This window comes from Coregonus clupeaformis, chromosome 15, assembly GCF_020615455.1.
Source record: "Coregonus clupeaformis isolate EN_2021a chromosome 15, ASM2061545v1, whole genome shotgun sequence".
NCBI classification, from domain to species: domain Eukaryota; kingdom Metazoa; phylum Chordata; class Actinopteri; order Salmoniformes; family Salmonidae; genus Coregonus; species Coregonus clupeaformis.
This window is the reverse complement of record NC_059206.1, coordinates 18,233,799-18,248,129: the sequence shown is the minus strand read 5'-3', so window position 1 is coordinate 18,248,129 and position 14,331 is coordinate 18,233,799. Positions and strand designations below refer to the sequence as shown.

General features: G+C 41.9%; 1 protein-coding gene and 1 long non-coding RNA gene across 2 annotated transcripts in view; both read left to right on the top strand.

The window, feature by feature from the left end:
• Window positions 1-4,042, top strand: part of LOC121582241 (rabphilin-3A-like) — a 54,201-nt gene extending 50,159 nt beyond the window's left edge. The window contains exons 13-16 of the mRNA XM_041897914.1: window positions 1,153-1,301; window positions 2,415-2,496; window positions 2,631-2,727; window positions 2,907-4,042. Coding sequence (XP_041753848.1) covers window positions 1,153-1,301; window positions 2,415-2,496; window positions 2,631-2,727; window positions 2,907-3,043 — 465 coding nt within the window. The 3' untranslated portion in view covers window positions 3,044-4,042. The remainder of the gene's footprint in view (window positions 1-1,152; window positions 1,302-2,414; window positions 2,497-2,630; window positions 2,728-2,906) is intronic.
• A 6,923-nt stretch (window positions 4,043-10,965) lies between these two features.
• Window positions 10,966-14,331, top strand: part of LOC121583249 — a 3,833-nt gene continuing 467 nt past the window's right edge. The window contains exons 1-2 of the long non-coding RNA XR_006003471.1: window positions 10,966-11,276; window positions 11,516-11,647. This is a non-coding gene — a long non-coding RNA (uncharacterized LOC121583249). The remainder of the gene's footprint in view (window positions 11,277-11,515; window positions 11,648-14,331) is intronic.

Sequence of the window (14,331 nt, the reverse complement as noted above, 5' to 3'; positions counted from 1 at the left end):
TGGCCGCGTTGCCAAACTGAGCAATCGGGGGAGAAGGGACTTGGTCAGGGAGGTGACCAAGAACCCGATGGTCACTCTGACAGAGCTCCAGAGTTCCTCTGTGGAGATGGGAGAACATTCCAGAAGGACAACCATCTCTGCAGCACTCCACCAATCAGGCCTTTATGGTAGAGTGGCCAGACGGAAGCCACTCCTCAGTAAAAGGCACATGACAGCCTGCATGGAGTTTGTCAAAATGCACATAAAGGACTCTTAGACCATGAGAAACAAGATTCTCTGGTCTGATGAAACCAAGATTGAACTCTTTGGCCTGAATGCAAAGCAGCACGTCTGGAGGACACCTGGCACTATCCCTAAGGTGAAGCATGGTGGTGGCAGCATCCTGCTGGGATGTTTTTCAGCAGCAGGGACTGGGAGACTAGTCAGGATTGAGGCAAAGATGAATGGAGCAAAGTACAGAGAGATCCTTGATGAAATCCTGCTCCAGAGCGCTCAGGACCAAGACTTGGGCGAAGGTTCACCTTCCTACAGGACAACGACCCTAAGCACACAGCCAAGACAACGCAGGAGTGGCTTCGGGACAAGTCTCTGAATGTCCTTGAGTGGCCCAGCCAGAGCCTGGACTTGAACCCGATCGAACATCTATGGAGAGACCTTGAAAATAACTGTGCAGCGACGCTCCCCATCCAATCTGACAGAGCTTGAGAGGATCTGCAGAGAAGAATGGGAGAAACTCCCCAAATATAGGTGTGCCAAGCTTGTAGCGTCATACCCAAGAAGACTTGAGGCTGTAATCACTGCCAAAGGTGCTTCAACAAAGTACTGAGTAAAGGGTCTGAATACTTATGTAAATGTATTATTTCCATTATTTATTTTTAAAACATTTGCAAAAATGTCTAAACCTGTTTTTGCTTTGTCATTATGGGGTATTGTGTGTAAATCGATGAGTGTAAAAAAAAAAAAAATCCATTTAAAAATAAGGCTGTAACGTAACAAAATGTGGAAAAAGTCATGGGGTCTGAATACTTTCCGAAATCTTTGATATGTAAATCTCTATGGAAAGATTATTATCGTAGTGGATGTAAATCTACTTGTAAATCTTCTTGTGTGTGTGTACATTTGTGTGCCTGCCTGCGTGTGTGTGTCCTACAGGTAAAGGAGGATGAAGCAGAGGAAAGGGGTCGTATCCTGGTCTCTCTAACCTACAGTACCCAGCAGGGTCGTCTGATAGTGGGAGTGGTGCGCTGTGCTCACCTGGCAGCTATGGACTCTAATGGATACTCAGACCCCTTCGTCAAGATGTACGTGTTCTACTAATCTAGCTACATTATCTATCTATCTATCTATCTATCTATCTATCTATCTATCTATCTATCTATCTATCTATCTGTCTGTCTGTCTGTCTGTCTGTCTGTCTGTCTGTCTGTCTGTCTGTCTGTCTGTCTGTCTGTCTGTCTGTCTGTCTGTCTGTCTGTCTGTCTGTCTGTCTGTCTGTCTGTCTGTCTGTCTGTCTGTCTGTCTGTCTGTCTGTCTGTCTGTCTGTCTGTCTGTCTGTCTGTCTGTCTGTCTGTCTGTCTGTCTGTCTGTCTGTCTGTCTGTCTGTCTGTCTGCCTGTCTGCTCTGTCTGTCTGTCTGTCAAATCAAATTGTATTTGTCACATGCGCTGAATACAACAGGTGTAGACCTTACAGTGAAATGCTTACTTACAAGCCCTTAACCAACAATGCAGTTTTAAGAAAGAATACCAAAAAAATTCACACAAAAAAATAGAATATAAAATAATACGAAATAAAAGTAACCGAGTCAATGTGTGGGGGCTGGTTAGTCGAGGTAATTGAGGTAATATGTAAATGTAGGTAGAGTTATTAAAGTGACTATGCATAGATAATAAACAGAGTTGGGGTGGGGGGCAATGCAAATAGTCTGGGTAGCCATTTTATTAGATGTTCAGGAGTCTTGGCTTGGGGGTAGAAGCTGCTTAGAAGCCTCTTGGACCTAGACTTGGCACTCCGGTACCGCTTGCTGTGCGGTAGCAGAGAGAACAGTCTATGACTAGGGTGGCTGGAGTCTTTGACAATTCTTAGGGCCTTCCTCTGACACTGCCTGGTATAGAGGTCCTGGATGGCAGGAAGCTTGACCCCAGTGATGTACTGGGTTGTACGCACTACCCTCTGTAGTGCCTTGCGGTCGGAGGCCGAGCAGTTGCCATACCAGGCACTTTCTCTCTGTCTGTGTATATATAACTACCTCTGAACATGACTGCTGATGTTCACCTTCCTCTTCTATGACCCTGTCCTACAGCCTTAAACATTTGATGAACGGATGGACGGGTGAATGGACAGATGCGTAGATTGATTGGTTGGTTGATTGATTGATTGTGGATTGATTCTCTCTCCTGTGATTGTGACCTGCAGCTTCCTGAAACCAGACATGGGGAAGAAAGCCAAGAACAAGACCCAGATCAAGAAGAAGACACTCAACCCAGAGTTCAACGAGGTTAGTGTCCCCTCATATATATCTATAACAACACAATATCAGGTTCCAGACCATTGTTTTATTAATACAGAGTCTAATGGCAGTCTGTGTCTATGTACTGAGCATGGAGTGTGATTGCTGAAGTTGTGTTGCAGGAGTTCAGCTATGAGATCAAACATGGTGAGCTGGCCAAGAAGAGCCTGGACATCTCAGTCTGGGACTATGACATGGGAACATCCAACGATTTCATTGGTGAGTTGGGACTACGACATGGGCACATTCAGCATTTTCATTGGTCCGTTGAGAAATCCAACGATTTCATTGGGGAGTTCAGTTACGATGGCAGAATGAATGTACTTTTAATGTTTAGCAAACTATATTGTGTACTTTTAAAGCCGACCAAAGTAATACTTAAAAATCTCCCCCTTCAGGAGGGTGCCAGCTGGGCATCACAGCCAAGGGGGAATGTCTGAAGCACTGGTACGAATGTCTCAAGAACAAAGACAAGAAGATTGAGCGCTGGCACGTCCTCCTAAATGACAACAACGTTAAAGACACGGATGACTAAGACATGACTAAGACATTACCTCTTCTTCCTCCCTCTTTCTCCTCTTGCTCCCTTCTCCTCTTCCCTAGGTTCATCCACCCCAGGCTGTTTCTATCTTCCTCTCAAATATATTATTTTGTCTTCCATTCTAGGTCTTCCTACTTTTAGTAATGTGAACCTGAATTAGCAACAAATTAAGGGCATCACTATTTTTACAACTTCATTCTTCTTGTGCTGACAGAATGCTTATTGGATGCATGTACTCATCAACACAGTGTTTGCAGTGAAACAAAAATAAACTGCAACACAATATATCCTGTACTTCAAGCATGCTCTACTGCTTCTGGGGGAAAGTAACCTCTTTCACTTATCCCTAAAACCAAGATTTGAATAAATAGGGTGCTAAATTATGATTTGAAAAATACCTTGAGATTGTTGTTAAATAATGTGTTGCTACACTGTCCTTCCCTACCTCAGTCTCAACGCAAGGAATTTCCCTCCTCTTCTCTTACCATAGACATTATATAGAGAACATTATGTAGATGACATCATCTCTGACCACCACCCTGGATTGTGCTGTACAGTGTTATGGCATGGTCATAAATAATCTGTGTTCTATATTTCTATGCTGTGCTCTTATGACATGGTCATAATCTGTGTTCTATACTTCTATACTGTGCTCTTATGGCATGGTCATAATCTGTGTTCTATACTTCTATACTGTGCTCTTATGGCATGGTCATAATCTGTGTTCTATACTTCTATACCGTAACTGCAGGGTACTAGTGTTTGCTCTGCCAAAGCATAATCTTCAGTTGTGGTACTGTATGTACAAACAGTTTGTTAAAAGGAGCATATGATGGATGTTACAGAACATATATTGATGTTATTTATGTATAAAGATGTTTACATCATTAGTATTAGCTGTTTATGTTGATAACATGTCATGTTATCGGGGCGGCAGGTAGCTTAGTGGGTAAGAGCGTTGTGCCAGTAACCGAAAGGTCGCTGGTTCTAATCCCCGAGCCAACTAGGTGAAAAATCTGTCGATGTGCCCTTGAGCAAGGCACTTAACCCTAATTGCTCCTGTAAGTCGCTCTGGATAAGAGCATCTGCTAAATGACAAAAAAAAAAAAAAAAAAGAAAAATATTAAAAATTAATAAAAAATAATAAAAAAAATATGTTATTGAAGCATTAGCTCTTCTAAGAACCATGGGATATCATAGAAACCTGGAATGCACTGATTTAGATATTTTTCTCTCTTTCTCTCTCCTCTCTCACACACACTCTCTCTCTCTCTCTCTCTCTCTCTCTCTCTCTCTCTCTCTCTCTCTCTCTCTCTCCCGCTCTCTCGTAGAACAAAGAAATTACTCCAAGCCTGATGAAATACTAAATAATTCTGTAGACATGGGTATATTGCACTGCACTGCATCTTACTGTGACAGACATATAACAAATGCGCACAAAATACATGCTGAGCGTGAGCCCTGTCTTGATCCTATGACGTATACATTGATCTGTAGTAGGTTTGATTGCTAGATATTCTCAAATGTGAAATTATATTTAATAGCGTATGTTAAACAATAATGCAAAGTAAAATAAAATATGATACTGTAAAGGTCTGTTGAAATTAACTAGAATATCAATTTTATTTTCAAGTACAGTATAAATGTGCAAATGTTTTGTGGCTATATTACATACACATTATGTACAGTATTTGCCTTCTGCCACTGTTATCATAATATTGAGAGAGAATAAAAATGGTTAATGCATAAACATTCTGTGAAATTCCTTCATTGTATAGCAGCATATGTGACATGGAAGGCTCTTTGTGTGAATCAGGTGAAGTTGTGAATCAGGTGAAGTTGTGAATCAGGTGAAGTTATGAATCAGGTGATGTTATGAATCAGGTGAGGTTATGAATCAGGTGAGGTTGTGAATCAGGTGAAGTTGTGAATCAGGTGAAGTTGTGAATCAGGTGAGGTTATGAATCAGGTGAGGTTGTGAATCAGGTGAGGTTGTGAATCAGGTGAGGTTATGAATCAGGTGAGGTTTGTGAACTAGGGGTCCGAGTAGACAAGCAGTGGGAGACAGATGGACTTTGGCTCTCTTGCTAGACATAGTATTGAATCTCTTCTCTTCTTCTTCTCCAAGTGGGTGAAAGTTCACGGCCCTGTTGGCCCCTGAAGGATCAGACATCTGTCACTTTAGACTTGAACTCCACTGTGCACCTTGCGGTATAGGCGATACCATCATCCACTGCAAAAAAAGGTTGCTTAGTGTTCTCTATACAGTAGAACCTTTTTGTGGGCCATACAGTAAATTCGGAAAGTATTCAGACCCCTTGACTTTTTTCGCATTTTATAACGTTACAGCCTTATTCTAACATGAATGATTGAATTGTTTTCCCCCTCATCAATCTACACACAATACCCCATAATGACAAAACAAAACATTTTTTTCAAAATGTATTTAAAATAAAAAACGGAAATATCACATTTACAATAAGTATTCAGACCCTTTACTCAGTACTTTGTTGAAGCACCTTAGGCAGCGATTACAGCCTCGAGTCTTCTTAGGTATGACGCTACAAGCTTGGCACACCTGTATTTGGGGAGTTTCTCCCATTCTTCTCTGCAGATCCTCTCAAGCTCTTTCAGGTTGGATGGGGAGCGTCGCTGCACAGCTATTTTCAGGTCTCCAGAGATGTTCGATCGGGTTCAAGTCCGGACTCTGGCTGGGCCACTCAAGGACATTCAGAGACTTGTCCCGAAGCCACTCCTGCGTTGTCTTGGCTATGTGCTTAGGGTCATTGCCCTGTTGGAAGGTGAATCTTCGCCCCAGTCTGAGGTCCTGAGCACTCTGGGGCAGTGTTTTCATCAAGGATATCTCTGTACTTTGCTCTGTTCATCTTTCCCTCGAACCTTACTAGTCTCACAGTCCCTGCCACTGAAAAGCATCCCCACAGCTTGATGCTGCCACCACCATGCTTCACCGTAGGGATGGCGCCAGGTTTCCTCCAGACGTGACGCTTGGCATTTAGGCCAAAGAGTTCAATCTTGGTTTCATCAGACCAGATAATCTTGTTTCTCATGGTCTGAGAGTCCTTTAGGTGCCTTTTGGAAAACTCCAAGTGGGCTTTCATGTGCCTTTTATTGAGGAGTGGATTCTGTCTGGCCACTCTACCATAAAGGCCTGATTGGTGGAGTGCTGCAGACATTTTTTGGTACCCTTCCCATATCTGTGCCTCAACACAATCCTGTCTCGGAGCTCTACGGACAATTCCTATGACCTCATGGATTGGCTTTTGCTCTGACATGCACTGTCACCTGTGGGACCTTATATAGACAGGTGTGTGCCTTTCCAAATCATGTCCAATCAATTGAATTTACCACAGGTGGACTCCAATCAAGTTGTAGAAACATCTCAAGGATGTTTTCGCTTTGTTATTATGGGGTATTGTGTGTAGATTGATGAGGATTTTTATTTATTTAATCCATTTTAGAATAAGGCTGTAACATAACAATGTGGAAAAAGGGAAGGGGTCTGAATACTTTCCGAATGCACCGTATATGAAGAGATCCATAGAACCCTTTTTGGTTCCATATATAGCACCAATTCTTCTACACACTAAAAACAAATGGTTCTATAATCTATACAGTGTCAAATAAGGGTTATTTGTCTTGCAACGGTAGCTGATTCATTTTGGTGATATTTAGAACTATTTTTTAAGGTTCTATAAAAACCATGTTCATAATTTTTTGGGGAGGACTATCTGTTGTTCCATGTAATGAATCTGTTATTCAATGCGTTTGCATGGGCTAATATCAGTAGGCTACTTATCAGATATGAAACATTAAAAAGCTTTTATCTTTTGGCTAGGGTCCAGACCCACTGGGCAAAAACTGGTTGAATCAATGTTTTTTCCACTTAATTTCAAACAAACAAATAAATGTGATGACGTTGAATAAACTTAAGGGCATTTCATGTTGTTTTTTACCCAACGTTTAACCTAAATCAAATGACATGGTGACAAGATACAGTGAGGGAAAAAAGTATTTGATCCCCTGCTGATTTTGTACGTTTGCCCACTGACAAAGACATGATCAGTCTATAATTTTAATGGTAGGTTTATTTGAACAGTGACTTGCCAAGATGGTGTGAGTGTGTTTGATTGGTGGAGGAGTGGAAAGTGGGGTGTGAAATACACTGCTGGAGGAGAGAGCGCGCGAGAGAGTGAGAGAGAGAGAGAAGGAACCTGAGTGATCTGCAGCGAGACAAGTTACAGTGAGGGAAAAAAGTATTTGATCCCCTGCTGATTTTGTACGTTTGCCCACTGACAAAGACATGATCAGTCTATAATTTTAATGGTAGGTTTATTTGAACAGTGAGAGACAGAATAACAACAAAAAAATCCAGAAAAAGGCATGTCAAAAATGTTATAAATTGATTTGCATTTTAATGAGGGAAATAAGTATTTGACCCCTCTGCAAAACATTACTTAGTACTTGGTGGCAAAACCCTTGTTGGCAATCACAGAGGTCAGACGTTTCTTGTAGTTGGCCACCAGGTTTGCACACATCTCAGAAGGGATTTTGTTCCACTTCTCTTTGCAGATCTTCTCCAAGTCATTAAGGTTTCGAGGCTGACGTTTGGCAACTCGAACCTTCAGCTCCCTCCACAGATTTTCTATGGGATTAAGGTCTGGAGACTGGCTAGGCCACTCCAGGACCTTAATGTGCTTCTTCTTGAGCCACTCCTTTGTTGCCTTGGCCGTGTGTTTTGGGTCATTGTCATGCTGGAATACCCATCCACTACCCATTTTCAATGCCCTGGCTGAGGGAAGGAGGTTCTCACCCAAGATTTGACGGTACATGGCCCCGTCCATCGTCCCTTTGATGCGGTGAAGTTGTCCTGTCCCCTTAGCAGAAAAGCACCCCCAAAGCATAATGTTTCCACCTCCATGTTTAACGGTGGGGATGGTGTTCTTGGGGTCATAGGCAGCATTCCTCCTCCTCCAAACACGGCGAGTTGAGTTGATGCCAAAGAGCTCGATTTTGGTCTCATCTAACCACAACACTTTCACCCAGTTCTCCTCTGAATCATTCAGATGTTCATTGGCAAACTTCAGACGGCCCTGTATATATGCTTTCTTGAGCAGGGGGACCTTGCGGGCGCTGCAGGATTTCAGTCCTTCACGGCGTAGTGTGTTACCAATTGTTTTCTTGGTGACTATGGTCCCAGCTGCCTAGAGATCATTGACAAGATCCTCCCGTGTAGTTCTGGGCTGATTCCTCACCGTTCTCATGATCATTGCAACTCCATGAGGTGAGATCTTGCATGGAGCCCCAGGCCAAGGGAGATTGACAGTTATTTTGTGTTTCTTCCATTTGCGAATAATCGAACCAACTGTTGTCACCTTCTCACCAAGCTGCTTGGCGACGGTCTTGTAGCCCATTCCAGCCTTGTGTAGGTCTACAATCTTGTCCCTGACATCCTTGGAGAGATCTTTGGTCTTGGCCATGGTGGAGAGTTTGGAATCTGATTGATTGATTGCTTCTGTGGACAGGTGTCTTTTATACAGGTAACAAGCTGAGATTAGGAGAACTCCCTTTAAGAGTGTGCTCCTAATCTCAGCTCGTTATCTATATAAAAGACACCTGGGAGCCAGAAATCTTTCTGATTGAGAGGGGGTCAAATACTTATTTACCTCATTAAAATGCAAATCAATTTATAAAATTTTTGACATGCGTTTTTCTGGATTTTGTTGTTGTTATTCTGTCTCTCACTGTTCAAATAAACCTACCATTAAAATTATAGACTGATCATTTCTTTGTCAGTGGGCAAACCTACAAAATCAGCAGGGGATCAAATACTTTTTTCCCTCACTGTATATGGAATTGTTTTAAAAAGGTCATACCATGGATAATTTTGCTATTTACCCCCTAGTACCCTAATTATAATGCAACTTCAGGTTACCTATGTGAATAATGTTGATAAAACACAGGTGTTTGTAAAAAAATTTTTGGATCTCATCACCAATAACAGTGCATTTAATTGTCAATATTAATGAAAGTAGACTGAAGGAAAGGGTCTGATATTGGTGCCAGAAAAAATCTACGTTATTTGACATTTTAGCAGAAGCTCTTATCCAAAGCACTTAGATTGAGGTGCCTTGCACAAGTCGACAGATTTTTCACCTAGTCGGCTCTGGGATTCGAACCAGCAACTTTTCTGTTTCTGGTCCAACGCACTTCACCGCTAGGCTACCAGCAGTGTCTCTGAGTTTGCTGCCGACGCGTGGGATTTCTGTTTCTGGACTAAAATTATTTCCAACAGCAAGACACATCTCAGCTTCCTCCGACTGGACAGACAAACCCACCACCTGTTGGGTACTAGGGGGTAACTAGCCCCCCTAAGAACAATGTCTAATTGCTGACACAAAAAAGCAATGTTTGGAAAAAAATTGGTATGTGGATGAAGGTCATGCTTAGGCGAATAAACTATAAAGGGAATTAAATTGCTACAGTTCATGAAATGTTTTTTTTTTAGAAAGTACCGGGTTAACTGGCCCCCTCCCATGGATTAATTGAGGGGGGGGGCAGTTACCCCGGTAGAAGATTATGGCATAGGGTTTCACACAAGTGTGTTAAAATTCATTTAATCCGTTTTATTTAGAAATTCTTTAGTAAGTAATACTTAAAAGTCTAGTTGTCTTATTTTAATGATTTAAATAAAATATGGGGTGAAATGGTGTTGTCACCATGTCACCATTAATATCTGCACTCTTTTTAACTCACCTGCTCATACATTTTCTTTGTTCTTTCTTTGTTATTCCTTTTCCATACAATCCATTATGTACAATTGCACCAAATATGATTTGAATAATGCAATATTTTAAATCCCAGCAGTCTTTAAAATGACATTCAGGAGCAAAAGGTTTTCAATAGTTGTTTTTAATTCATTTAAAACAATATTCATTGGAATGGAATATAAATAATAGCATTCAATAACATTGGAATATAACATTTAATAACAATAACTTTAACTCAGTTTAACATTGACGTGGCAACTCTCTAATGCTCTGCTATTCTAATTTGTACCTGTAGGTCACAAATAAAGCTATCCCCAGTCAAATTGGAGCACAACTCATGAGCCCACCTCTTGCATTGCTTCACACCTAATCCTGTCCCCACCTGTGACTGAAAAGCTCTCTTAAAAACGTAGATAGCTATCTAGCTATATGACATAAAATAGCTAAAAGGCTATAAATTTGCATTAACTGTAAAGCTATCAGTCACAAGTTGAAACATTTACAACTGAAATTAAGTTGCCCCCAACACACTCATCCAACATATTACTACTTTACTCAAAAATGATCTACATTTTTCTCTCTAAACAAGTGGATTATTTATCTTAAGGCTTTCCTACTTGAATATAAAAAAATTATAGAACTAAATTCATTCGAATATATCTACAACTTTTCAAATTTTCAAAAAATTTGATCAACTTACCACAAAATCGTTTTGTTGAAATATCTCCAAAAGTTGTGATGGACATTTTTTGTTCAACTAGAACAGTGACAGCCAGGGAAAGTGTTAGGTAAATAATTTGGTGATATCTTGTGGTCTTTATGTGAATTACAGGGGGGCAGTTACCCCCTACTACAGTGTGTGGTCGGGGAGAATAGACTGGGAAACTGCGCAGTGAGTGACAACACGGGAAAGGGGAATACCTAGTCAGTTGTACAACTGAATGCGTCTTTCGCGTTTAACCCAACCCCTCTGAATCAGAGGTGCTGGGGGGCTGCCTTAATCGATATCCACGTGATCGGCGCCCGGGGAACACTGGGTTAACTGCCTTGCTCTGGCGGCAGAACGACAGATAATTACTTGTCTCTCCACAGGAGAGTTTTCTGACCGTCCTGGTGAACGGTTTAATGTAAGTCTGCTGTTTGGACTGGAAAGCCCTTGTGCTTCCGTTAGCTCTCCAACGGTTACCCAGCGCGCAGCGGTTGGAGAAGCCTCTGAGTAACGCACAGACAAGCGGGAAGAGGAGGCACGCACTGAGCGTTGTTGATGATGAAGATGGTGATGATGCCAGGTCATCAGCTTTCCAGAATCCTCTTGGAGACGGTGGTGATAGTTCCAGGTTGGTGACGTAGGTGCACCTGCGCATAAAACGTGGTTGTGATCATGCCTGGAACGCTTTGGTGCAGCTCAGGAAACAAGGTGGCAACCTATGAGAATTTAGGTAGGTGGTTGGTGTTGTATCCAACGTGTTCCCTTCTCAGAGTTGGTTCCCCTTTTAATAATATTATCTAATTTATAATTGTATGAGGTATTAAAACTAGAATGGGATTGATGATGATAATTAATGTGCCCATTCGTTATGCCTCTGTTTTGCTTCACAATATTTCAGTTAGCCTAACCTGGTCTCTTGTTGTTGTTGTTGCTTTTGCTGACTCTCTCTTGCCTGACTTCCGGTCACAGGTGTATTTGCACAGACAGTCTTTGCTGCAAGGAGCATGACCAGTGTCAGGACACCATCCTGTCATTCGAGGCCAACTACGGAGCCTTCATCAAAATCATCTTCACCCTGTCCCACTGTGACTGTGACAACAGGTAGGAGCCCTCTGTCTCTGTTACTGTGAATCTCATTAGGAAGCTTCTGCCTTTTTCAAATTCTCTGAAAATACCTTATTTGTTTCTTTCTCTGTATTCACATATGCCTTATATAATATATATATATATATATATATATATATATATATATATATATATATATATATATATATATGATACTTATTTAATGATACAGTTCAAACTATTATTGTGTTAACATTTGTGTTGTTGTGTATAGGTTCCACAGGTGTTTGCTGGGGGCTGAAGACAGTATAGAAAAATAAAATAAAATAAAGACACTGAATTAATTAATCAATGACATTAAGTGTAAAATCGCCATTGGTGACCCATCCCTTATGAGAATATTTGTCACATTTTGTCACATTTAAACAAATTGTGTGTACAGGGTCAGACAGTGAAGGACAGCCCTACTAGTTGTGTTAGCAGTTGTTGCTTAAAGATATTTTTTATTTTTTTTATTTTTTCACCTTTATTTAACCAGGTAAGCCAGTTGAGAACAAGTTCTCATTTACAACTGCGACCTGGCCAATATAAAGCAAAGCAGTGCGATAAAAACAACAACACAGAATTACATATGGGGTAAACAAAACATAAAGTCAAAAATACAACAGAAAATATATATACAGTGTGTGCGAATGTAGTAAGTTATGGAGGTAAGGCAATAAATAGGCCATAGTGCAAAATAGTTACAATTTCGTATTAACACTGGAATGATAGATGTGCAAAAGATGATGTGCAAATAGAGATACTGGGGTGCAAATTAGCAAAATAAATAATATGGGGATGAGGTAGTTGGGTGGGCTAATTTCAGAAAGGCTGTGTACAGGTGCAGTGATCGGTAAGCTGCTCTGACAACTGACGCTTAAAGTTAGTGAGGGAGATAAGAGTCTCCAGCTTCAGAGATTTTTGCAGTTTGTTCCAGTCATTGGCAGCAGAGAACTGGAAGGAATGGCGGCCAAAGGAGGTGTTGGCTTTGGGGATGACCAATGAGATATACCTGCTGGAGCGCAGACTACGGGTGGGTGTTGCTATGGTGACCAGTGAGCTAAGATAAGACGGGGATTTGCCTAGCAGTGATTTATAGATGACCTGGAGCCAGTGGGTTTGGCGACTAATATGTAGTGAGGGCCAGCCAACAAGAGCGTACAGGTCACAATGGTGGGTAGTATATGCGGCTTTGGTGACAAAACAGATGGCACTGTGATAGACTACATCCAATTTGCTGAGTAGAGTGTTGGAGGCTATTTTGTAAATGACATTGCCGAAGTCAAGGATCGGTAGGATAGTCAGTTTTACGAGGGTATGTTTGGCAGCATGAGTGAAGGAGGCTTTGTTGCGAAATAGGAAGCCGATTCTAGATCTAACTTTTGATTGGAGATGCTTAATGTGAGTCTGGAAGGAGAGTTTACAGTCTAACCAGACACCTAGGTATTTGTAGTTGTCCACATACTCTAGGTCAGACCCGCCGAGAGTAGTGATTCTAGTCGGGTGGGCGGGTGCAAGCAGCGTTCGATTGAAGAGCATGTATTTAGTTTTACTAGTGTTTAAGAGCAGTTGGAGGCTACGGAAGGAGTGTTGTATGGCGTTGAAGCTCGTTTGGAGGTTTGTTAACACAGTGTCCAATAAAGGGCCAGATGTATACAAAATGGTGTAGTCCGCATAGAGGTGGATCCGAGCGTCACCAGCAGCAAGAGCGACATCATTGATATACACAGAGAATAGAGTCGGCCCGAGAATTGAACCCTGTGGCACCCCCATAGAGACTGCCAGAGTTCCAGACAACAGGCCCTCCGATTTGACACATTGAACTCTATCTGAGAAGTAGTTGGTGAACCAGGCGAGGCAGTCATTAGAGAAACCAAGGCTATTTAGTCTGCCAATAAGAATGCGGTGGTTGACAGAGTCGAAAGCCTTGGCCAGGTCGATGAAGACGGCTGCGCAGTACTGTCTTTTATCGATCGCGTTTATAATATCGTTTAGGACCTTGAGCGTGGCTGAGGTGCACCCATGACCAGCTCGGAAACCGGATTGCATAGCGGAGAAGATACGGTGGGATTCGAAATGGTCGGTGATCTGTCTGTTAACTTGGCTTTCAAATACTTTCGAAAGGCAGGGCAGGATTGATATAGGTCTATAACAGTTTGGATCTAGAGTGTCACCCCCTTTGAAGAAGGGGATGACCGCGGCAGCTTTCCAATCTCTAGGGATCTCAGACGTTACGAAAGAGAGGTTGAACAGGCTAGTAATAGTGGTTGCGACAATTTCGGCGGCTAATTTTAGAAAGAAAGGGTCCAGATTGTCTAGCCCAGCTGATTTGTAGGGTTCCAGATTTTTCAGCTCTTTCAGAACATCGGCTGTCTGAATTTGTGTGAAGGAGAAGCGGGGGCGGGGGGGGCATGGTCAAGTTGCTGGTGGCCGGGGTAGTGGTAGCCAGATGGAAAGCATGGCCAGCTGTAGCAAAATGCTTGTTGAAATTCTCGATTATTGTAGATTTATCGGTGGTGACAGTATTTCCTAGCCTCAGTGCAGTTGGCAGTTGGGAGGAGGTGCTTTTATTTTCCATGGACTTTACAGTGTCCCAAAACTTTTTGGAGTTAGTGCTACAGGATGCAAATTTCTGTTTGAAAAAGCTAGCCTTTGCTTTCCTAACTGATTGTGTATAT